Source organism: Lontra canadensis, unplaced genomic scaffold (genome assembly GCF_010015895.1).
Source record: "Lontra canadensis isolate GAN:19392208 unplaced genomic scaffold, GSC_riverotter_1.0 scaffold120, whole genome shotgun sequence".
Taxonomy (NCBI): domain Eukaryota; kingdom Metazoa; phylum Chordata; class Mammalia; order Carnivora; family Mustelidae; genus Lontra; species Lontra canadensis.
Window position 1 is genome coordinate 555,045 of NW_022631114.1, and position 23,567 is coordinate 578,611.

The 23,567-nt window shown below is 49.9% G+C and overlaps 1 protein-coding gene across 2 annotated transcripts in view; it reads left to right on the top strand.

The window, feature by feature from the left end:
* The window catches only part of TARBP1 (TAR (HIV-1) RNA binding protein 1), a 90,835-nt gene extending 67,975 nt beyond the window's left edge, over positions 1–22,860 (top strand). For both annotated transcript variants that reach the window (XM_032841142.1, XM_032841143.1), the window contains exons 23-30: positions 3,479–3,565; positions 11,724–11,920; positions 15,500–15,581; positions 17,492–17,663; positions 20,875–21,066; positions 21,249–21,373; positions 22,145–22,281; positions 22,606–22,860. In XM_032841142.1, the coding sequence (XP_032697033.1) occupies positions 3,479–3,565; positions 11,724–11,920; positions 15,500–15,581; positions 17,492–17,663; positions 20,875–21,066; positions 21,249–21,373; positions 22,145–22,281; positions 22,606–22,774 (1,161 nt within the window). In that variant the 3' untranslated portion in view covers positions 22,775–22,860. The remainder of the gene's footprint in view (positions 1–3,478; positions 3,566–11,723; positions 11,921–15,499; positions 15,582–17,491; positions 17,664–20,874; positions 21,067–21,248; positions 21,374–22,144; positions 22,282–22,605) is intronic.
* The last annotated feature ends 707 nt before the right edge of the window (positions 22,861–23,567 follow it).

Below are 23,567 nucleotides of genomic sequence, written 5' to 3' on the forward strand. Positions count from 1 at the left end.
GCTTATCAGATACCCCCTTCCCCTTCTTATGTCCATGGAATTAAGAAAAATACTCCTGTTGTTTTTCCTTGAATTGCTCCTGTCTGTTCCTTCACTAATGTCTGTTTTTTCCGCTTTTCAGTGGGGGGTACCGCCCCAGAATGTCTCAGCAACGGCAGGTTGACTCTGGTGTCCTTATGAGACGTCCTGACTCTCCTGTATCCCCCCGTAATGCCCCTACTCTGTGAAGCTTTTCTACTTAGCTCAGTCTCTCTCTCCTAAAGAGCTTTCAGACCTTGTGTATTGTCTTCAGATCCTTTCTGTGGACACTTCTCAAGGGTATTCCTTGTAAACAAATGAAACAGCTTCTGAATGAATCAGAAAGGAATCCTTAAAGCAAGCAGTGCAGGAGCAGGGAATGGGGAGGCATGCAGAATGCCCAGATTCGGGGCAGAATCAGGCTTAGGAAATAAAGGAGGTTCAGCGGCTCCCAGAGCTGCAGCTACAGCCCCACTGTGGAGCTGGCCCGGTGGGGATGCTGCTTTACCCCACGGGGAAGGGGGGTGCCATCACCATCCGCGTCCACCTGCCGCCTCGGGGGGCTTTGCCCCTCACAGTTTGTGGTTCAGGGTAGATGCCTCCAGATCCAAGCGTCAGTGCCTTCCCTTCAGCTGCACAGAGGCTGGGAACAGGAATGTACCTGGTATCTGCAGCTTCCCACAGACCTCTAAGGGCGGGGGGAATTCTCTGAACTTGGAAGGGGTTCAGGATAGATACCCCAAAAATGGCAAACACTACACCCTTTTCTTCCTTTATCAGAAGTAGATGACCTTGACTTCTACTTTTTTAAGAAAACAAAAGTTCTCACCTAGGAACACCTCTACCTTCTCCGTAGTGGTCACACGTGTCTGCCCGTGTCTGTATCTGTCCGAGACTTCCTCCCTCCTTGTACCATAGAGACCCGGGTCCTGTGTCGAAGAGTGCTCTCCTGCCTTCCTCCGACTCTCCTGCCTTCCTCCGACTCACCTGCCTCGGCCTTCTCGGACCCTGTGCTTTCAGTGTCCCCTGTGCCCCGTCTCTCCTCAGCCTGTGGCTTCCACGTGCCCACGTCTCCTCCGCTGCTGCTGGACATGTGCCCTGCGACTTCCCACCCCGCCCCTGTGCCTCGCACGTCATGGTCATGGTCAGACCTCCTGCCAGAGGCTTTCCGTGTCCTCCCACCCACCCTGCCATCCGCACTGTCCTTCACGGAGGACACGCTCCGGGCTCCGTTGTCAGCCTGCTTCTCTCGGCCCGCCCACACTCTCAACAACCTGCTTGATCTCGGTTCAGCGACGCGCTCTCGGGGTTCTCTTGTCCCTCTGTCCCCTCTTCTCCGTGTCCTTTCCAGCCTTTTTGCAGCTAGTGAATGTCCGTGCTTCTCCCAGCGAGGCCTCCTCTGTCCTTGTCATAATCACCAGGACTCCCGTCCTCCCTGAAGCAGTCGCTCCCCGACTTCTGCTTCCGTTCCAGACGTCCTCCCTGCGGGCGAAGTCGGGAGCCGGCAAACTGCAGTGAAGCCGGGCCTCGTGGTCTGGATGCAGCGGAGCCTGGCCGGCTCGCTTGCCTGGGGTCTGGCCCGGTGTGTGCCGAGCGGCCGAGTTCAGCGGCTGCGACAGAGCCCGTGCAGCCTGTAGAGCCACGTTTATATCTACTGTTCGGTCCCTTCCAGAAGCCGGCTGGCCTGCGGCACACCTCCTCCTGGAATGGCTATGGAGCACCCAGAACTCCACGGGCCTTCTCGTCTCCCCAGACGTGGTGCCCCACCGTCTCCCTCACAGTCCCACAACCCGGACACCCTGCGGCTTTTTGGCCTCACGTGACCCCCGTGTCTGAGGGTTTCTCCCATGCTCTCTCCGGCCTCTGCCTCCCCCTGCGGCCTTCTCCCTCAGGCCCCCTGCGTCCACTCCTGCTTCCATCTCAGTCCGTTCCCCGCACAGAAGTCAGAGCAGGGTTTTCAGAGTGAACGTCTAGTCAGATGATCCGCTTGCTTCCAACATCGTTCTGGAGTAAAGACCCAGGGTTTTCAGAATGGCCTGCCGGTCTCAGGTACGCCGTCCTCCCTTGCCAGCCCCTCTGTGTGCCACCTTCCCTGTCTGCACGTCTGCTTTCTGTTGTTCAAACAGTCCAGAACCCGCGAGTGTAGAAAGTGGTGTTCTAATGTTTTTCACGATTCTGGGTTGCTTGGGCCCTGCTGGGCGGTTCCGCACCGCGTGGAGCCTGCTGGGGCTACGGTTTCTGCATTGGTCACCCCAGTGGCAGTGGGGGAGGAGCTGTGGTGGCTGGGCTCTCTCCCTGCATGCCCGGCGGGGCGGCTGACCTTTGTCTGTGGTGCCTCAGGATACTCAGCATGAGCATCACAGGACAACACGTCATGGTGTGCACGTGCTCCCCCCACCTCTGGCTGTGTCCTGCGTGCTGATGTCTCATGGGCCAAAGCAGATGGTGTGACCCAGCTTCCCAAGGTGGGAGGGGCCTGCGTTAGGGCACGAGAATGGGGAAGCCAGGGTTCCTGGAGGCAGAGGCCACAGCGGCAGTCTGACCTTTCCTGAGCCTTCACATTCCTCACATGTCCTCTGGCTCGGGCCATTTGCACATGCTGTACCCTGTACCTAAAATGGCCTTTATCTTCTTCATCTACAGAATTGTCTCTCTTCCTTTAGATCTCAGTCCACACATCCTTTGTGTCAATTCTTAAAGGAAGGGTGGTTTGGATCCCCTTATTAGAGGTTTTTGTAGCATGTGAATAGTGCTTGGTGTAATTGGAAATTTAACTTATTTTGGATTTGGTCCTTGCAACCCACTAGAGGAAGCTCCTTGGAGGCAGGAACCTTATCTAATTTTGTTTTCCACAATTTCTGACATAGTACTTGGCACGTAGAAGACATTCAGTAGCTGAATAAATCAGCTATAAATAAATCACTATCATTCTGGATGATAGTGTCTGTAGTCTTTCCTTTCTGGTCTTTCTGGGGCTCATCAGTTTATTGTCACTAGAATGATGTGTTCTTCCAAATCCCTATAATTGGGAAGGTCTCTGAATCCCAGCTGAACACCTACACAGCTTTACGTTCTTGGCTCTAAAGTTGTCTGCAAGGTCCCATCTCACTTCAGAGCCTGTCTCTTCCCTCCCGTCCCCTCTCTTTGTGCATCTTACTCCCTTTTTGCCTGTTCTCTTTCCTTCCTGCTCCCCTGGGCCGCCCGAGCCTCCTCGGAGGTGAGCACACCCTTGGCTGTACCACTTACTCCACAGTTAAATTAATCCTGCCTGTGGTGTCTGCTGACAGGGGTGTTGGTGTTTGGCCACTGGAAGTTACTTCCCTCCTGTGTCTGTGATCCCGGGTCCCCACCCAGGCCGGGGCTGCGTCACAGCCCGCCTCACATGGGCCTCTGTCCTGGGCCTCACAGAGGCATAGGAAGCCTTGAGTGACTGTTTGATTTATCTGATTTTTTTTTTCAGGGTGAAGAAAACCTTAAAACAAGCATTTGTACATTTTTATCCGTTTTGTCACATTTGGACATCATCACTCAAAACATTCCAGAAAAGGTGAGTTTAAATGAGAAGAGTTTAAACCTACAAAATAGAATTGTATATGTTTGTACTAATTTTTTTTAAATGTTGAGTATTTCTTGCGATTTTTATCACTTCTCCTCTTCCCTCCCACTACTCACTCACTGTGCACACGCACTTAGACACAATCCACAGGCCAGCGTTAACCCACGTGAACACCCCCGCCCCCGCACCAAGGTACATGTGCCTCAGCATATCCTGCATCTGTGGACAGACTGGTAGGCAACTTCTAGTGGTAGATTCTTAACTCTATACAAGTAGTTACATAAGATGATCTAAGTGAGACCTCCTGTGTCGCGTTTAACTGCTCCTTGACTGACGTAGTTATTGAACATGGGCTCTCGCAAAGATGCTGACAGCCTGAGTATTAAGAGCTGAGGGGTAATTGGAGGCTGATGTGCTGTGGGCCGCAGTTCTGCCCTCTTTCTCGGGCTTTGAGTGGTCTCCATAGTGGTTTACCCCACAGACAAGTAGAGAGCGTAACTAATCCTGGTTAATCACTTTGGCGAAGCTGTTAAGAATTCAGGAAAACCTGCCCATGAGGTTTAGAGCAAGCTTCTTCCTTACTGAGTGTACAGGGGGGAGAGTGCTGAGCTGTGAACTCTGGGAGAGACCCGGATATACAGGATAAGAAGTGCTGTTTGGTGTTGAAAGTAAAAGAAAAATACGGGGGAAGAGAGGTTTCCTAGAGTATGTCCAAGTGTTCTTGTCTTTAAATGGTGGTAATAGTCAAATTTAGTTGTTAACCTATTTCATGAATTCTAAGACCAAGATCTTTTTCCCCCACCATAATTTAGCTCCTAAAGTCCTGAGATCTTGAAGTCACGGGGCGCCTTACAGCGTCTGTCTGCCAGATGGCAGTGTGAGAGTTCCCGTTCCCTGAAGGCGTGAGTTCACAGCTTCTGCTGAAATCAGGCAAACTCTAGCCTCAGGTAACGTCACGTGTTACCTTCCTGTCTTACATACGTGCAGGAAAGAGATCTGCTTGCCATCTGCCGAGAGAGGCAAGGAGATAAGGAACTCTCCTCTGTCAGGGTGGCTGAAATAGCTCACAACCATTCAGACAAGTTCTGAAAATGAACTTATCTTAGAAGATGCTTCTACTAGATCTGGAATAAGTAACAGGTTATCATTTATTTATTTATCAGATGGGGAGAGAGCACGGGTGTTCTGGGGGTATAAGGGAGGGACAGAATCCCAAGGAGGCTCCGCACTCGGTGCAGAGCCCGACATGGGGCTGATCCCACACAACCCTGAGATCATGACCTTAGCCAAAATCAAGAATTGGACGCTTGACTGAGCCACCCAGCTGCCCCAATAACAGGTTATTTTCCCCATTCAGCCCTGTTTATACTCACTGTATATTATACATTTTAGATTTATTTCTTTTCAAAGCATTTAAAAGAAGGAATGCTGATTAATGGAATAGAATGATCTCAGTTTCAATATCTTCTGAAAAAAAGAAATCTAAATGGAGAGATCTAAGACCAGACCAGACTAGTATACTTCGTTCGTCTGTCCAAGTCCTTCACAGTGTCTGCTGCAAAGTCTGTTGTTACCTGACAAATATGTTTTTGTTTAAAGACTTGATGGAAACAGTGACTCAAGACTTTCCATTTCCCTCAAAGTATGGACAATTTGCACTTGTACGGGTCCGTGCTAGGTGGTCCAAGAGGATTCAAAACCACTGCCAAACAGCACCGAGGGCAGAACACTAAATGTCTATGGAGATTGAAAGCAGAGGGAAGACACCGTTCTCTAGTGTCCTCATGGTCGTGTATTGTCCTGTCATCTTGTTCTGTGTGTCTAGACCTCGTTAGCAGATAGGAGATGGCATCACGGGTTCAGCCCCGAATGGTGTGTCTCTCAGTCCTGGCCACAGCTTATGAGCACAGGCAGCACCAGCATATCTGACTGTAGGATTCATAAAACAATCGTATTTCCTGTTGAGAATTATACTGGATTTTTTTTTTTTTATTTTTTGTACTTAGAAGTAATCTGGACCTAGCTCCCAGATACTGCTTTCTAATACCGTTCTCTCATAAAAGGAACCAGGGCTTCTTGGAAAAAAACAGCTGATTCTAGAAATAGGGCAGAAACTACGCAAGGTAAATAGAAAAGAAGGGCCGGGGCGGGGCAGGGTTGGGGGGGACGTGGGGCAGATCTGCCAAGGGGCACAGGAGCCCCCGAGAGTCCGCCTAGTGTCTAAAGCTGAGACAAGCAGCACAATACAGAAACACTGGGTTACAACCCAATGAAATAAATATTCATGAGTTTAGACCGATCTAAGTGAATGATTAAATAAACCAGTGGGAAAGTCAACAAACCTGTGCACAATTCCAAATAATTTATGTGGTCACTCTGGCCTCACGGAGGGGGCACATAACCACACAGTCCTAAAATGTGAGCTGCCCTAGTGATGTCCTTCCTCGGAGCAGAGTAAGGAAGGGGAGCCGCAGACAGCGCTTAGTCATGCCATAGTCCGCGCCCTTGGTAGGACGTGATGGAAATGGCCTCGTGGTTTCCCTCCCCGACACCATAACCCCAGTCTAGGCATGAGAAAAACATCACCCAGATCCCAGCCGACCTGACCACTGCTCCTCAGAACTGACAAGGTCATTGAAAACAAGCCGAGTCTGAGAAACTGTCACAGCCAGGAGGAGGGTGAGGGGACGCAAGAACTAGAGGTAACGTGTCCTGGATGGATTAGGAACAGGACAAGGACATTCGTAAAGACTAAGGGAGTCTGAGTAAAGCGTGGAGTGAGGATTAAGGTTATCCGAGAGCATCAAGAAATTTGAAAGGGGAGGTAGGCGTTTGGATTTGATTCCTCTGGTTTGCCTCTGCTGTAAACTGGACGTGGTACTACCTGCCTCATGGGATCATCGTAAGGACTGAATAACACAGAGGTTACACTCTCGCCGCTCAGAAGCGTCCTCCTTCCTTCTCTGTGCCTGTCCCATTCAGGGACCGAGCCCTCTGTGTCACTCACTCGAGCTGGTGTTAGTGCTTCCTCTCTGGAGCACTGCCCTGGACCACGGAGATCAGGGAAGCGGGATGCAGCTCGGTCTGGGGGTGTGCAGTGGGGGAAGTGCAGCGGGCTGCAGGGCACCGGCGAGATCTCAAATCTTGGCCCACAGGGAGGACTTTGGGTTCAGCACGGAGGCCTCAGGCAGGGGAGCAGGTCATGGTGGGAGCGGGGAGACGCTGGAGACGGACAGGAGCTGCAGGGTGGGCAGGGCCCAGCGCAGAAGGGCCTATATAAAGCAGGTTTAGCCCAGTCTGTGAGTCGGGGGTCCTAGCTCTAGGGGACCTGGGATCCCATCTAAGTGCCCTCTCCTGCTTGCTGTGTAACTTGGACAAGTAGCTCGACAATGGGGAGGACACACAGCAAATGCTCCGTGTGAGGAATTTGGACTTTATCCAGAGGGCACGGGGGAGGTGCTGCAGAGGGTGACGTGGTCCGATTTGTGTGCCGTGAGTGTGCTGTGTAGGATCAGTCATGGGGGCGACCCTGGAAGCCGCTGGGGAGCTCTCGCGGTGATCTCCGTGCTGTCCCATGAGCCGCGCTGGGGTGTGGCGTGAAGGCAGCGGAGGGACGGATGTGACAGCTGTGCGCTAGCAAGGAACGCCAGGGCTCGGTGGATGGCAGTGGTGGCGAGAAGGCGGGAAGCAGGGAAGTGACCTGGGCCGCCAGGGTGGGTGGCGCCTCTCACTGGGCGGGAGGCAGCGGGAGGAGCAGACCGAGGGCGTGGTGACGAGTGGATGGGACGTGGGTTTGTCACTCGTGGGGAGCCCAGGGCTCTGGGAGGCAGCAGGGGCACATAGGGCTCGGGGGCTCAGGAAGAGGGCCAGATAGGAAACACGACTTGAACGTGGTCATCCGTTTAGGGACCACGGCTCCGAAACCTCAAGGGGCAGGCGTGGAGGGTCAGTGCTGCTGCTGACCCTCGGGGTGCGTGGAGCAACTGCCGATGAACTGGGGTGCTCTGGTCCCCTCCTGAAGGTACAGGGTTCACCACACCTTCTTGCTGCCGAGCCTGGAGCACTGAAGCCTATTTTGGAAACACCGCGTCGCCAGGGCTCAGGGTGTCTGCACTCGCTCCAGACCTGGAAGCAGAAGCAGGCCTCTGCTGACAAGCCGGGTCGTTTGTTCCCTCTGGGACGGGGTGGGCTAGGGCCCAGGGTCCTGCTTGCGGGAGCACAGCTCATCGCTCTGCTTGTGCGAGCCACGGGAGGCCTGCATGGAGGAGGCTCCATATGCCGTCAGGGAGGAGAGTGGTGGGTGCGGGCTCCCCGGTGTACCTCTCAGCCGAGAGCCCGCTCTTCGTGCTCCCAGTGACTCTGTGATAAAGACCATTTCTGTCGCATTCCCACCGGATTCCGTGCCCACAGCTCACCTCTGATGGCTTCACAGCACTGCCAGTTGTATAAAAAGTGGCTGCGGGGAGAGGAGTGTGGGAAGGAGGTGGGGGCAGGGGTTGGTTATGAAAGGACAACAGGAGGGTCCTCGGGTGTGGGAACTGTCCAGTTTCGTGATGGCGATTCTGGCTCTGTGAGCCCACACATGTGATAGAATGGTCTAGAACTCAGTACAGACACACCTCGTGCTCAACTGGGGTCAAGGGGTGCTGGGGAAACCCCAGTTGCACCCATAGGTTGTGTCCGTGACGGTGCCCCGGTTGGGATGCCCTGCTGTGATTTGCCCCAGACTAGCAGGAGGGGACCTCGGTGTGACCTCCTACAGCTGCGCACGTCTGCAGCAAACGCGGCCGTGCCTCGGCTGAGAGAAGAGAAGTAGCTGTGCTGTGGCTTGCCCGCTCTGGGGCCCTGACTGGATGGAAGCCGTGGAAGCCCGTGCAGGGAGCGCGGCTGGACAGAAGAGGGAGCCGGACACAGAGCCCAGAGCAGCGCAGGCATCTACGGCCCAGGAGAAAGGGAGATGGAGAAGGAAGGCAGGAGGGCGAGGGGGACCACCTGAAGAACAGGGTGTCCTGAAGGTCGTGGGAAGAACTGTTTTCAAGGAGAGAAAGGCCAGGAGACTGCAGAGGTCAGGAAAGGGGCTTTATCCATAGTTTCCAGCAGTGGGGAGTCTGCAACTGGGATGAGCTCCATGAGGAGCACAGGAGGGAAACAGGTGGGATAGGAGACGGACTGAGGTTGGGGCTTGGGGTCAGAAGTTGGAATACCTGGGGGTGCCTCGGTGACTCAGTCATTTTACTTTGGCTCAGGTCACGATCTCGGGGTCATGAGATCAAGCCGTGTGTCAGGCTCCTCACTCAGTGGGGAGTCTGCTTGGGATTCTTCCTCTGCCCCTTCCTGTCCCTCTCCAAAACAAATGATAACTTTATTTTTTTACTTTTTTTTTTTTAAGATTTTATTTATTTATTTGACAGCGAGAGAGGGAACACAAGCAAGGGGAGTGGGTGGCGGAGAAGCAGGCTCCCCGCTGAGCAGGGAACCCAATGCAGAGCTCGATCCCAGGACTTTGAGATCATGCCCTTAGCTGAAGGCAGGTGACCGAGCCAACCAGGCATCCCTAAAATAAGTAGATAACTTTTTTAAAAAGTTAGAATACCTGCTTCAAAGGTTTTAGAAAGAACAGTTATGGGTTCTGTGACAAGGGCTGCGCTCTGGCTGACCTACGTGGCCATTTCTCTGATGGCAGGGAAACGATGACCTGAATCATGCTGGGGATTGGAACGGGCACAGACCCTCTCCTGGCTTCTCAGGTGGGAGAGAACGGTTAGGGGTTGGAGACCATCCTGGGAGGGCTCCGAGGCCTCCGTGGAAAGGTTTAGAAGGGCAGGGAGAGCCTCGTGAGCCGCTCAGAAGAGAGGGAAGCACTTGTCCTTAGGGAGATGGGGTGTGGGGTGCAGGTGGTTGAGCACAGGCCCCGCTGGAGGGGTGTCTGAGCAGTTGTCCCTCCTCCTCCCTCCAGTATAGTCCTGCACCTTCCGTGTGTCCAGGTGGATGGTTCTGGTCCTAAGAATTCTGCAGTGAGCAAAACCGTCACCACCATCATTCTGGTGTGGGGAGAGATGACAAGTAGACATTACACTGTTAGGTGGTGATGCAGGTTTTTCTTTTAAGATTTTTATTTATTAGAGAGCACAAGCAGCGGGAGAAGTGGGCAGAGGGAAAAGCAGGCTCCCCGCTGATCAGGGAGCCCAACATGACTTGATCCCAGGACCCCAGAATCATGACCTGAGCCGAAGGCAGATGCTTCGCCGAGTGAGCCGCTCAGGCATCCGAGGTGGTGACACAGGGTTTGTAGAAAACGCAGAACAAGGGGTTAGAAACGGGGTATCTGGGGCAGGATGGCTATATCAGGAGGTAGGTTCAGGGCAGACCTTCCCCAAGAGGTGACCCTGAACACATACCTGAAAGCAGTGAGTGAGCGACCACACGTGGGTCCAGGGCACTTTCCAGGCCAAGGGACAGCAGGTGCGGGTCACAGGTGAGTGGTCTCGTCCTTCCTGGAAGTCAGTGACTGGCACAGAGTAAGGGCAGAGGGAGGGTCAGGGGAGCGAGTACCCTCCCCTCCCTCCTGGGGGTTATAGGAAAAATCGGGAGTTCGGTTTCGAACGGGTCATGTTTGGGATGGCCGTCCATTTACTGACACTGTCTGGTCTGCCTCATCTTCACCCAGTCCTTGTGGAGCTGTGCGTATTACAGACAACCTACACAGCACTTGTGGTCCATGTCTAACACTGTCGGTAGGATGTATGTTTAGCTGCTCTCACATGTGCCTCGTAAAATTGTAAAGGACTATAAAATATTAGTAATAATTAATATTCTCTTTGCCTCCTCTTTTTAAATCCTCTTCTCATGGTGTTTCAGGTGTCCTGGATAACCTGTCTTGGTTTTCAACTTTTAAAATACAAGTAAATACTTACTCGTGTGTCACTCAGAAGTTGCCACTTTCCTTCGCCACCCTGACATTTCTGTCTTCCTTCTGGCCAAATAAATCTGTTTCCTGATTTTCTCAGATCCGCATCTGGTATGCCCCTCAGCCTTCCTTGCTTCCTTCTTGAAAATTGTTCTTCCTCCATAGCCTTTTTGCTGGGCCCCATCTGCCTAGTTCCTGCCTCTGGCCGAGCTCCACATGCTCCGATATTGGTTCAAGTTGCTCCTTATGCGGGCATGGTCTTGCGTTTTTGACAGTTACGCGTGTGTCTCCCCCTGGTGTCCTTGTGATGCTGACAGTGCAGCGACCTTGGATGAATGTTGACCATATTTTGAATAAAGGACTAAATAGGATCCTACATGTCTGTATTTTGTCCTCAAAGAGGCTTGGGGAGATTGAAATGCGCCGTTAACTGTGCAGGGTGTTGGTCAAGTCTTCCGTGAGCTCGGTGGGTTTTAGTTAGTGGAAACCGTAGCACTGTCCGCAAGGTGCAGCCCCACAGACATTTGCAGACGTTTGATGCTCATTTGGCATGAGCATCAAGGGAGCTCCTGATGTTTTATTAAAAGTTTCCGTCCATCTGGTTTGCACATTAATCTGTGTCACTTCCCTTGCCTTTCACTGTCTGTGGACCTGTGTGGTTCTGGAAGTCAGGGACCGTTGCTGCCTGAAATCTGAAGGCTGTGAAGATGGGACAGTCAGAATTCACAGGGAAGGACTACAGGGAAGTTTAAACTTTTATCATTTTCCTCCCCATTTTTTAAAATTTTCCTGCCACTCCTCAGTGCTCGGCGGGGCCAAGTGCATCATGAGGGAAACAATTGTTCACAAAGACCTGGAGGAAAACAGGCTTATTTGGAGGGCCCTGCTTTAGAAGCAGTTGGACGTGCACCAGAAGTGGGGGCTCGGAGAACACTCATGACGTGTACAGCCTGGGGGTCTGTTCGCACATTGTGGTTGCGTGGTGGCTAGCGTGGAAGGGCTCAGTCCTTTAGCCCAGGTGCTGCTGTAAAGGGAACGTGGACCGCAGCCACCTCAGAAATGGAAGTTAAGGAGCTGGGAGCATCTTTCTTCCTCGAGGAAATCGCTCATGCCAGCGCACCTGTGTCTGAGAAGGAAGGAGGAGCCCTGCTCCTGCAGAGTCCGTTGAGAGCAGCTGGGCTCCTGTCCACTCGGTGGGACGGTCCACGCGCCCACATGAAGACTTTCCCTCTTTCCTTCCAGAAACCAGTCCTGAAGCAAGCCCTTGTCATCGTGCTGCAGTGGAGTTTCAGTCACAACTTCAGCATCCGACTGTACGCCTTGGCCGCCCTCAAGAAGGTCTGGAGCATGTGTAAGGCGCTGCGCGTGGAAGAACTTGAGGCGTTGACGTCTGTCATTGAATCCAGTCTCAACCAAGTGGAAAACATGCCCGGATCAGGGTAAGCAAAGTTCACACGCTTCCCCTTCCTTCCAGCAGCACACAGAGGGGACGGATAGGGGCCTCGGCCTCGTTAGCTTCCCGTTATCCCGTCGTGCTCGGACGGCAGAGCTCGGATGAGGCCCCGTGGGAGCAGGGCGCTCTCTGCTGTGTGGTTTCCCGACGGCTCTAACTGTGGTCAGCTCCCTCACGACCTTCTTTGCTTTCTTATCCTTGGTCCTTCGTTTTGTAAATAATCTTGTACACACCTTCAGATAGCCGTCTTCGGCGTGGTTGTTACCGTCCTCTCTTGTCAAAGAGCTGCTGAGAAGCAGAAGGGTCTGACTGAAGACATGCTCTCAGCCCCACGGCTGGGCTAATTAAGGACCGACGCTTTTTTCTTTTCCTTTTCTTAGAGATTGTCTTTATTTCCCAGAGCGGGCCCCGCACAGATGCTCGCTATCGAGCAGGTACGCTACTGTGCTGTGGGTGGAGCAGGGGAGGCTGCTGGGCTCCCTGCGCTCTCCGGGCCCTGCTCCTGCCACAGTAGGGCAGGCAGAGTCTCCTAGTGTCTGCAGGTATGTGAGCTGATTTCCCTGGCTCTCAGGGAGTTGCTCTTGTTTTAACTTTTTATTATTATCATTGATGACCACTATCCAGGAATGCCCAGATTTTTATAATTTTCAGAGACCCAGGCACTGCCCATCAATATAAGGTTTCTTTCAGACCCTCAAAGCACTCACTAATTTTTATAAACAGACAGATAAAAGGTGAGAAGCAGTGTATGAAGCGTACGAAATAGTGTTTGGGAAACCAGTAACCTAGAGGGTCTCTGCTTGACCATCAAGGTAACAGGTGGCGTAAATGAGACTGTGTGAATCCTTACAAAGCTTTGTGTGGGGCTGGGACGGAGGATTCCGCGGCCACAACTGCTACCTTCTAGCCCTTCTTCCTGCTTCTACTTTGAACACATCAGTTGAAAAGAGGCATTTAGGTGACTGGGTAAAAGAGGTTTTGGTGGTTCAGGAGGAAGAGCCTCAATTCAGCAAATATAGATACTAAAATATAACTACATGGGCTACAACAGAGAAAAATCAGAGAGGAGAGTTAGGTGGGGACATAGGACAGATTACAGGGGAGGGACACAAGTGCAAAGGAAGGGGCTGGACACCTCTGATACGTTGTGCACGGTTGGGTGTTTAGAAAGCCAACTCAAGTTCTGGTCCCAGCTAATAATCATTAAAATTAGTCGCTCACCACAGCAGTTTCTAGAATCCCCACCCTTCCAGGTATGTTCCGGCTGCTAGAGTTCCTGATCTTGTCGGGCAACCCTGAACGACCTGTTGCCCCTCGGTGGGCAGGTGTGTACACACTGCAGCCCCTCAGTGGAAGGACGTGTGGGGGAATTGAATCAATTTGACACGCGAAGAGGCGTTGTCAGTTTATGGTTTGCTCTGTGCAGAAACCATGATTTGTTTGGTATTGTGGTGTTTTGGTTGGTGGTTGAGCCTATTCAAAGTTCCTTGGTCGCTGTGTTTTGACTTCTGAAAACAGTTGGTTCGGCTCCTTTTTTATTAAGCAGTAAAACACCCTTTTACGCAATACCATTCCTTTTAAAATCCTAGTACCAGGTAGGAGACATACCCAGTAAAAAAGAAAAAGGACCCCGGGCATTAGAGCATCCTGCTCTTCAAACACACGGCAGAATCGTTCTCTGCAGGCCGAGTCCTGGGGCCTCAGCGGCTGCCCCAGCGGCTGCCCTGGCCTCGTGTGGCTCCCGATCACTTGAACAGGACAGCATGTAAAGAGTCACATAGTAAAGTAACTTAGATCGTGGCAGGTACTCCAGTGGGAAAGTAAAGATTGTGATGAGAAAGTGCACACTCTTTTCTAAGTAACAGAACCTGTGAGTACCCTGTAAAGGATGGTGGGAAAGAGGCAGACAAGGCGTGGGGACGGTGATCTCTGGGCGTCGCCGAGGCAGGCGTGTGCAACTGAATGGGGCTGGTCTGGCCCAAGAGTGGTGAGTGTGGGCAGTGGGACGCCCGGGCTCGGGCTCCTGGGGAGCGAATGGTTTAAACTCAGGAATGACCTCACCCGGCTTGCTTTTGCCATTTTTTTAAAGTAGGAGGAGCCGATTAGAGGCCATAGAAAATGGGAGGAAATCGTGTGTTAGATAAGTGGGGTGCAGAGAAACAGATGGGTTTAAATAAGTGAAATGAGAGCCTAAAAGCACCCACGGGATTTAGCGAGAGCCCAGTCAGCAGCCTCGCTGGTGGGGCTGACACAAATTAACGGTGGGACGATATGCCACTGTTCAAGCCGGGGATAGGCTCATTGCTGTCTGTTCATGTCTTTTCTGTACCTGAATCTATGAAATACTTCATGTCTTTAGTTTAAAAAAAAAAAAAAAAGGCTGATGAAGAAGGTAAAACACAGGCAAGTCGTAGATAATTCTCTCCAAACCTCCTCCGGGATGGTCAGCAAGAAGGTTGTGGATGTGTTGTCCGAGGAGGCTTTGCTTTCATTTGGTCACATCCGTTGTTTTCCCTCAGGGTTCCCGGCTAGGAAGTCGGATGGCGCAGAAGGGTGTCAGACCCAGGCCAGACCACGCTGCTCCCTTGCTCTCCCTCTCACGCTGACCCCGAAGGCACTGTTGGGCGCTGTCGCACACTGCTTCCTTTGTCAGATCGGACAGACAGCCCTTTGAGCAGGCTCGGGAGCAGCGCGGGGACAGTTCAGGGAGCGGGATCCAGAGCACATGCTGGGTACTGGGTATGTCCCTTGAACAGAGACCCCTGCGGCAAGGGGACAGGAGGGTAGGTGGTAGGAGGCGCCAGAGGTGAAGGCTCCCCCGCTCACCACAGTGCTGCGGAGGCTCCATGGTCAGGCACAGAGGGGCGGGGGCGCTAACGGGTAAGGGAGGCTCGGCGGCCATCATGGGAGAACCGTCTTGCAGGAAAATGCCCCAAAATTGCTACTTTGTTTTGGGCTGTTGATCATGATTTTAAACTGACACCTGCCGGTGTGTTCTGTAGTTTTCATCCCTACAGCCTTTGCCTTTTAGTGGCAGGTGTGTTGGGACTTCACAGCCTGCTCTGGTTTGGGAATGCTGGTTCAGTTGGGCCGTGTGTCGTGGATCTTCAGAGAAGAATAAGTGTTTACTGCTGGACGGAGACCTGAAGACTCCATGCCAGATTTCTTACATGTGCCCTTTCAGAATGCTTTCTCCCCGAGCCTGGAAGCAGTCCGTCCCGCAGGCCATGCCTGTGGTTTCCACATCGGTGCCAGCGGATGGCCTGTCTGCTTCCTGTCGCCTCTGACGGAGCACAGGCCTCTGCACACCCTGCTGGAGGGTTTGCTCCTCGTTGTCAAGCTGTGAAGCAGTCCTTTCTTTGTCTTGGACTCGCATTCAAAATGGCAAATTCAGTGTCCATTTTTAACGTATGTTGATCTTGGAGGGAAGGGTGTATAAGTCTTCAGATAAAATTCACAAAATTTTTCCATTCCTTCTAAACTCTGCAGTACCTATATGTGATTATCTAATTGATTCCGCATCATCTCACTTGTCCGTACCTCATACCATACGTTTCACCCTCAGGAACGCCAAGAAGAATTGGCAGCGCATCCAAGAGCATTTCTTTTTTGCCAATTTCCACCCAGTTCGGGATTACTGTCTGGAGGTGAGTGGAGAGTGTCCTTTGCAAATTCTTGACTCTGTCTTTAATCCCGGCACCTCCTTTCTGCCACAGTTCTTGGAAAGTTACAGTTAAGCGATTTTTTTTCCTCTTACAACATCACCTTCACGTTGTAAAGTTCTAAGTTTAATTTTGTTCCTTCGTGCCAACGACTTGCGTTTCCCTCATAAGGAGTGGAAATGGGCGAGTCATTGTCACTTTCTGTTTCTCAGGCCATCTGGCTCGTAAACCCTGGAAGGGGGAGTATTTAAACAGAAATCTGTTCTGACATTAATAGGAAGTGAGTGAGAACATTTGTGCCCGGGAGATTTTGTCGTAATGAAGCCTGTTGCTAACGAAAGCGAAACGATCTGTTCTTTTGTTACTTGCAGTGTTTCAGTTCTGGGCGACAAGAGAATCGTGTAGGTCATGGCATACCACCTCCTCGTAGCCCAGGGTGTTTGTGTAATTTTAAGAACCATAAACATGTTTAGTACAATTAGCATGCAAATTAATATACAAATTATTAGGATTGTGTGAATCGTATCACTTTCTTCCTTTTTAGATTCTAAATGTAAGGTTCTGCCTCTGCATTTAAAACACATGACCCAGGACTTTTCCACAGGAATGTTAGCCTGCCGTGCAGGCGCGATCCGGGGGGTCGGTTACTCAGAAACTGGCCTTTTAAAAGAATATCAGTCTGTGTATTGTGAGGTATTTGCTACAGAAGGTCCTGCGCTGTGGGGTTTCTGTGCACTCGTGTTGCTTTACTGCAAAAATGCAGGATTTTATTTTTCAGGTATTTTAACACACTCTGTTCCGTGTTCTTCGCCCGGAATGCGTTGTTGGGCACCTTTCTGAAGGACTGAGAATAGGTCTCTAGGGTTAGGTCAGCCCCTCCTGTTCTGTCCTTCAGCAGGACTAAGTCCCTTCTTCCCTTTTGGCTTCATCTCTGTCCCCGACGCCGCACGTCCCCCTTCTGGGTGTTTTCTCCTCTGTCAGCGACAGGAGCTGTGGCTGCACGTGGTGGTAACGTGATGGCCCAGGAGAACCCTGCCTTGCTCTGCATTTGCACTGGGCCGTTCCCACCCCATCCGCATCGCGTGCCGGTTGTCATGTAGAGCCGGTGTGCAGAAAGCCATTCTTTACTGCCGAGGCCATTGGGAGGACATGTGCCTCCTCACGCATTTTCTGTGTCGTTTTTAAATCTCCTGTTACTTGTGCTTCTGTTCTGTGCACGCCTTTTCACCTGCGCTGACTTCCTCTCTGGTTCTGTTTCGGTTCGTAGGTAAGAAAAAGCCAGGATTGCCTACGTAGTAACTGGGCGGTTACCATGCCCAGCGGTGTCACACTCTGGTTTACACAGCCTCGAGGGGCTCTTTAACCTGATGGTATCCTCGTGACAAATGAGGAGGTTGAAGCCAAGGGAGGCTAAGTGGTCTGGCTGACGTCACAGCTAATACACAGTCGAGACAACGTTCAGATTCAAATTTGTCTAATGGTAGCCAGAGGAAAGATTTGGCATCAGAAGAGCTGAACCTTGATTGTCTGTGGAGGAGTTCGGTTTTCAGCAACGGGCACTGATAAGTGTTGCCCGACACTAACATTGAGCAGTCCTAAAACACTTCTTGTTTTTGTCAAGAGTGCGGTGGTTTATTACATACGGTGAGAAACACCCGAGTAGATCTGCCTGCCCTCAGCATTTCCTAAGTTAACCCCCCGATGGCTTAGAAAAGATGAGAAATGTGGACAGACAGTTCCTCCCAGATATAAATGAACATGTGTAAGATGGCCACTGTGATAGTTTGGGAGAATAGATCAGTAAGAGTAAATAAGTTGTACTTTAGACATTTTACCATGTATTTCTTTGTTATTTTTAAGGGGAAAAAATTTAGATTTTACAATTCTCTTTTTAGACCATATTTTACATCCTTCCACGCCTTTCAGGCCTGGTTGAAGACGAATGGATTGCCATTGGTAAATTTACCAGATTCACGGACATCCCCTCAGATGCAGGATTTCCGTGGTACCTTTCGCCGGCTCACCTCTGTGAACTGAAACCGGGTGACTGGGCTCAGCAGGACGTAGGTAAAGAAGTGTTTTCTTTTTCTCCCCTTGTTAACTTGGTTAGCCTTACTCGTTTCAGTTCTTGAAAACAGAGAGGTGATCGTACCACTTCTCACTGATGTGCCGAAGTCTGTTCCTCCTCCACTTAGAGGAAAGACTGCGAAAAAAGGTGCTATAACTTTGGTATTTTTAATTGCTTGGCTTCACTATAAAAAGCCAAGGAGAGCCTAATCTGCTTTATTATATAAAGCTAGTAACTTCGCTTTTCCTTGAAATATTACTGTTAATTACAAGGGTCCGATTATGAAATCTCATGTCTTGGCCCATTTAGGAGTAAAGCAGAGCTTTCGATTCTCGTCCCCCACGGGTCTGGCTGGACCTCACTCGTCTGTTTGGCCTTCTTTCTCCTGTTTCTGCACCTTCTGTGACACTGCTTCCCTTCGCCTTTCTGAAGGACCCACATTTCCGTCAGCTGCTCACCTCCTCCCCATCCCCCGCACAATCCAGTGACCCCTGGAAAAACCAAGGACCGGGTCTCCCACCCGTCCTGGAAACCACAGCGAGTGTTAATGGTTGTGGAGCAGCGGGCTCCCATTCTCCTCACCGTGGCCACTCCTTTGGCCCTCGTTCTGGCTCTCCCTGACCCAGAACCACCGAAGAATCTTTCAGAAAATCAGAAACGGTCTTTGTCTCCTTCATAGAGCCTAAGTGGGCGCTCTTCTCTAAGCACACCTGCCCTGTATGGCGCATTGATCTGCTGGCTTCTTGCTGTCCTGATTTTCCTCTTCCATCTGACCTGTCTCCTCTTTAGGGGTTCGTCTTTGTCCTGTATACTTGTAGTGCTCTAAAATTTTGTTTTCAAGAATTCTTTGGACAACTTGTGTATGGGTCCCCCCTCCCCACACACACTTAGATTTTAATTCAGTGTGTGTAGAGGAAAGTTCCGGAAAAGTGCATTTTTTATCAAATACTCCGGATGGTTCACTAATACATTTTAAGACATAATCACCTTAAATTTATTTATTCTTTCGGTCAAGACTTATGGCCTCCTCTGTGCTGGACAGAAGGCCAATTCCCTGCCCTTAGGCAGCTTATACTCATTTCTGCACAGGAGGTACCATAAATACAAAGCGGGATGGAAGTAGTGACAGAGGATCAAAGAGCCCTTACTCAGGAGCCGACACTGAGTAGGACCTCGGTGAAGTGAGAGCAGTTGAGCAAATATCCGGAGGGAGAGCTTTCCCAAAACAGAGGACCTCAGACAGGGAGATCCGGGGACAGAAGGTGGTGACAAAACTACTTCATCAGTGTGGTGGGGACGGCCCCAGTGGAGCGGGCTGAGCAGAGACAGAGGAGAGAGGACGACAACGCACATGGACAGCCGGTTTGCGTTGGGTCGCAGAACGGAGCTGAGAAACCAGGTGTCTCTCGGGTGGGGAAAAGGCTGAGGGGGTCTGTTTTGTTTGGTGGAAAAAGGAGGGGGTGTTGCAGTGCCATCTTTATGCGAAGACTTCAGCGTTCGTATCCCCTGGATGCTTTCACTGGCCTGGTTTCCTCATTCTGTGTGCTGTCCCTGAGCATTTGTGTTAATTTCCCCAACTTGAAACCACCACCTACATAATGTAACTTCTCATCTTTGTCTCTGTCTGGCCTCTTTCCTGAGCCTGCTGGACATTGCACAGATACCCAGAAACTCTTGAAACTCAACATATTCGAACTGGATTTCCCTTGCTGCCCACACTTGCCTCCTCTATAACCCCTTCCGTCAGTGGTGCCAGTCGGTCACCAGAGAAGTCATTCTCCTGTGCCGTATTCATGTCACCAAATTGGGGTGATTCTGCCTCCCAGATCTGGCTGCTTCTGCTCTTGCCTGGACTTAATTTAGACTTTGTCTTTGCTGGGACTGGCGCAAAGGCCCCAACTTATCCTCACCTCACTTTGAAGAGGGGTTTTTCCTAAAACACAAAACCAGCACTGTTATCCCCCTTTTTAAAACCCTTTAATGGCTCCTACCTGCAGAGTAAGTTCTTTATCATTCCATACAAGTCTTTTATGATCTTTTTATGTTCTGGGCCATCATGTTCCATCCACGGCACACTGTGAGCTACAGCAGAGTTCTGCCACTGCCCGGGTCATGGTCCTCCCATGCCCTGTGCACGTGCACACCTGTCCCTACAGTCTACACTGCCCTCCCACACTCGCTGTTTGCACATTCCTCCCTGAGCCTTCCTGGGTCTTTCTCTCTGCCCATCCCTCCCTCCCACAAACATGACATCCCTCGCTACAGCCCCGTGTTCTGGTATTTGCATGTCTCGTCCGTCCAGGTAAGTAAGCTCTGTGCTCCCTGATGGCTTAGTCAGCAGTCTGGAGTAGAGCTGTTGAGGAAGAGCCTGGAAGGGTAGTCTCGGTCCTGTGCTACAGATCAGAACGCTGCATCAGACAGGTTAATAACATTCTGCATACTCGTAGCATTGGTTAAGGGATAATTGCCTCAGAGAGCGTCATCATTTTTCTATCAGTTGATCATTTTATTTTATTTTATTTTTAACATATAATGTATTGTTTCAGGGGTACAAGTCTGTGATTCATCAGTCTTACACATATTACTCATTTGAGGGAAATTCCCCTAAGTACTTGTAAAATAATTTAGGATAAAGACTGTGTATGTTTGTTTTCAGGAATACACTGTTGTGTATAAGATACACCATTACTTTATGGACCTTTAAGAAAAAAATGCTAAAATCATACCAAACTAGTTCTGAGATGCTTCCCGTTTGGGATATGCTAAAATGTAGACAAAAGCACATATTCTATTTTCATGAAATGTTGTAGTATATTAGTTGTTAGAGTTGAATTTGGAAATTTAAAATTACTATTGAAGGGGTGACTGCATGGCTCAGTCGGTTGAGCGTCTGCCTTCAGCTCGGGTCATGATTTCAGGGCCCTGGGATCAAGCACTGCATCAGGCTCCTTGCTCAGTGGGGAGTCTGCTTCTCCCTCTCCCTCTGCCTGCTGCTTCCCCCTGCTCGTGCTCTCGCTGTCAAGTGAATAAATAAAATCTTAAAAAAATTTTTTAAATTACTTTTGAAAATAGCAGTCGTGTCTGAATTCAAGTAAAGTTCTTTTGTTAATGAATTTCATTCTGAGCTATCATTTTCAACTCTTAACTCTGTGTGTATGTGTATAAATAAATTTATTTTCATATATGGGATTATTTCCTTTTCCTTCTCAGGTTCTCACTTGGACGAAGCAGATAGCCAGTCTGAGTGGATGGATGTTCAGAAGAAGATTATCCCCTGGAAAAATAATGCTCCAGATTTAGATCTGGAGCTAGTATTTCAGGATCGAGTTGCCAAGCTTGGAAAGTCAATTAGCAGACTGATTGTAGTGGCCTCGCTCATTGATAAACCAACTAATTTAGGAGGTAAAATTACAGTTTTCCAGGGGGCTTGCTTAAAATCTTTCGATCCTGAAAACTTGTATTGAGTCCATTGCCATTTTGCCCATTTTGCTCATTTAACCCTGCTGGGGAGCGTCAGGGGGATCCACGGCCAAAGTGAGCCCCGGGGAGGACTGCCACCAGTAACCATCGCCCTTCGCGCGCAGGACTGTGCAGGACCTGCGAGGTGTTCGGGGCCTCGGCCCTCGTGCTGGGCAGCCTGCAGTGCGTCAGAGACAAGCAGTTCCAAGGCCTCAGTGTCTCTGCAGAGCAGTGGCTGCCTCTAGTGGAGGTGGGTAGAAAGTAATTTGTTAGTAAAACGCTGATTTGCTGAAATCTTCTGTGGTTCTCTGTCTTCAAGTATTAGTCCTTTGCACTACTTTATATTGTAGCTTAAACTAACACTCAAAGTAAAATACACCCTCTTTGTTCCCCCATTCCTTTTATTATCTCTCACTTTGTTGTATTTTTGGAAATTTTTTTTTTTTTTAAGATTTTATTTATTTATTTGAGAGAGATTGAGAGAACCAATGGGAGCAAGAGAGGGAGAAGCAGACTCCTCAGTGAGCAGGAAGCCCAGAATGGGGCTCCATCCCAGGACCCTGGGATCATGACCTGAGCCAAAGGCAGACGCTTAACCGACTGAGCCACCCAGGCGCCCCCAGAATTCTTTTCTGTAAAATATATCCTGTTGCAACTCAGGAATACTTTTTATAAATATATTTGATGTTGGGGAGGGGTTTTTTTTCCTTAATTTCTTAAAGATTTTACTTATTTACTTGACAGAGAGCAAGGGAGGGAACACAAGCAGGGGGAGTCAGAGAGGGAGAAGCAGGCTCCCTGCTAAGCAGGGAGCCTGATGTCGGGCTTGATCCCAGGACCCTGAGATCATGACCTGAGCTGAAGGCAGATGCTTAATGACTGAGCCACCCAGCTATAATTATAATTCCTTTTCCTTGTAAAAAGACTTAGTCTCATAGAAGTTTTTTTGAAACTGATTTTACTCCAAGTAAGGCTGTAAATGAATAATTTATTATTCTGCTCTTGTTAAACTCACTTTAAGGTAAAGCCACCTCAGCTCATCGATTTTCTGCAACAGAAAAAAACAGAAGGTTACACCGTCATTGGTGTGGAACAAACTGCTAAGAGTGTAGACCTGACTCAGTACAGCTTTCCGGAGAGATCTCTGCTCTTGTTGGGGTGAGAAGATTCATTTGAGTCTCAGCCTAGAAAAAACTTTAGGAAATGTGACAGTTCACCGACACTTCTGATGTTACACCCACATCAAGGGTTTTGACTTGTAATGTATATGGAAAAAGCCCTAGTTTTTGTTTTATTTCACCTCTTTGGGATGATCGGGTAAATAGAGATTGACCCATAAATCTGTGTTACTTATTTCCCTGGTGCCACAGACTTCACTTTTTATTTTGTTAATCTGACTGAGGGACATTCAGGATATCGGAGGGAAAAAAATGTGTTTATTACAAGAAAACTAACCTTTCTTCTTCCATTTTTCTTCACCAGAAATGAACGTGAGGGAATTCCGGCAAATCTAATCCAACAATTGGATGTTTGTGTAGAAATTCCTCAGCAGGGCATTATCCGCTCACTGAATGTCCACGTGAGTGGGGCTCTGCTCATCTGGGAGTACACCAGACAGCAGCTGCTCAGGCATGGGGGTGCCGAGTCATGAACTTTGTGCCTTATCTGAGATCAGTTATTGGTGCTCTTGAAACCTTGTTTTAAAGACCGTACTAATGAAATCAACTCAAAAGTTTACCAGGATAATTTGTATTTCTTTTTCTTGCCAAATTAACGCCAAAACTTTTTCATGTGCCTTAAATATAGGACTATGTTTACCCCTTAAATAAATATTTTTAGCTAAATTGCATGGCTTCTTTAATAAAATATTTTAAGCAGTTGTGGAAATAAAACAGTGTATTTTAAGAAGAGAATTTCTTTCAGAAATGTGGACCGTGACGGGAGTAAGGCAGAATTTCAGCAGCTGTCACCTGCGAACACCACACGCTTCCCTCTCCAAGAGCCATGGTGGGTGGAAGCAGAGGTCCTGCCGGCGGGGAGAGGAGCCCTCAGCCTCTGTTTGCTGCTTCCTATCGACTTATTCCCAGGGAGGAGACCTGCCTGGCCAGCTGTTGAGGGAGCTTCCCTTTCCGTGATGCTCAGATAATAGGTTTGAATTTCCTTTTAAAGCCAGGGAATAGGCCATTATCATTCATATGAAGTTTTTGGAAAACTTCCCTACACTCCCTTTGCTCAGAGAGTTCAGATAAGGTTAGTAATGGTCTGTATTCTGACAGACGTCAACATCAACCCAAAGACAGTGAATTATTCTTACGCGTCATCACCAAGAGGAAGAATGGAGCCCGGTCAGTCCGATTTACTATTTCTGTTGTCCTGAGGATGTTTTCGTTTGATCTTGAGAAGACTTCAGTATTGAATGCGGACCACTTATCCCCGTCTAGCAG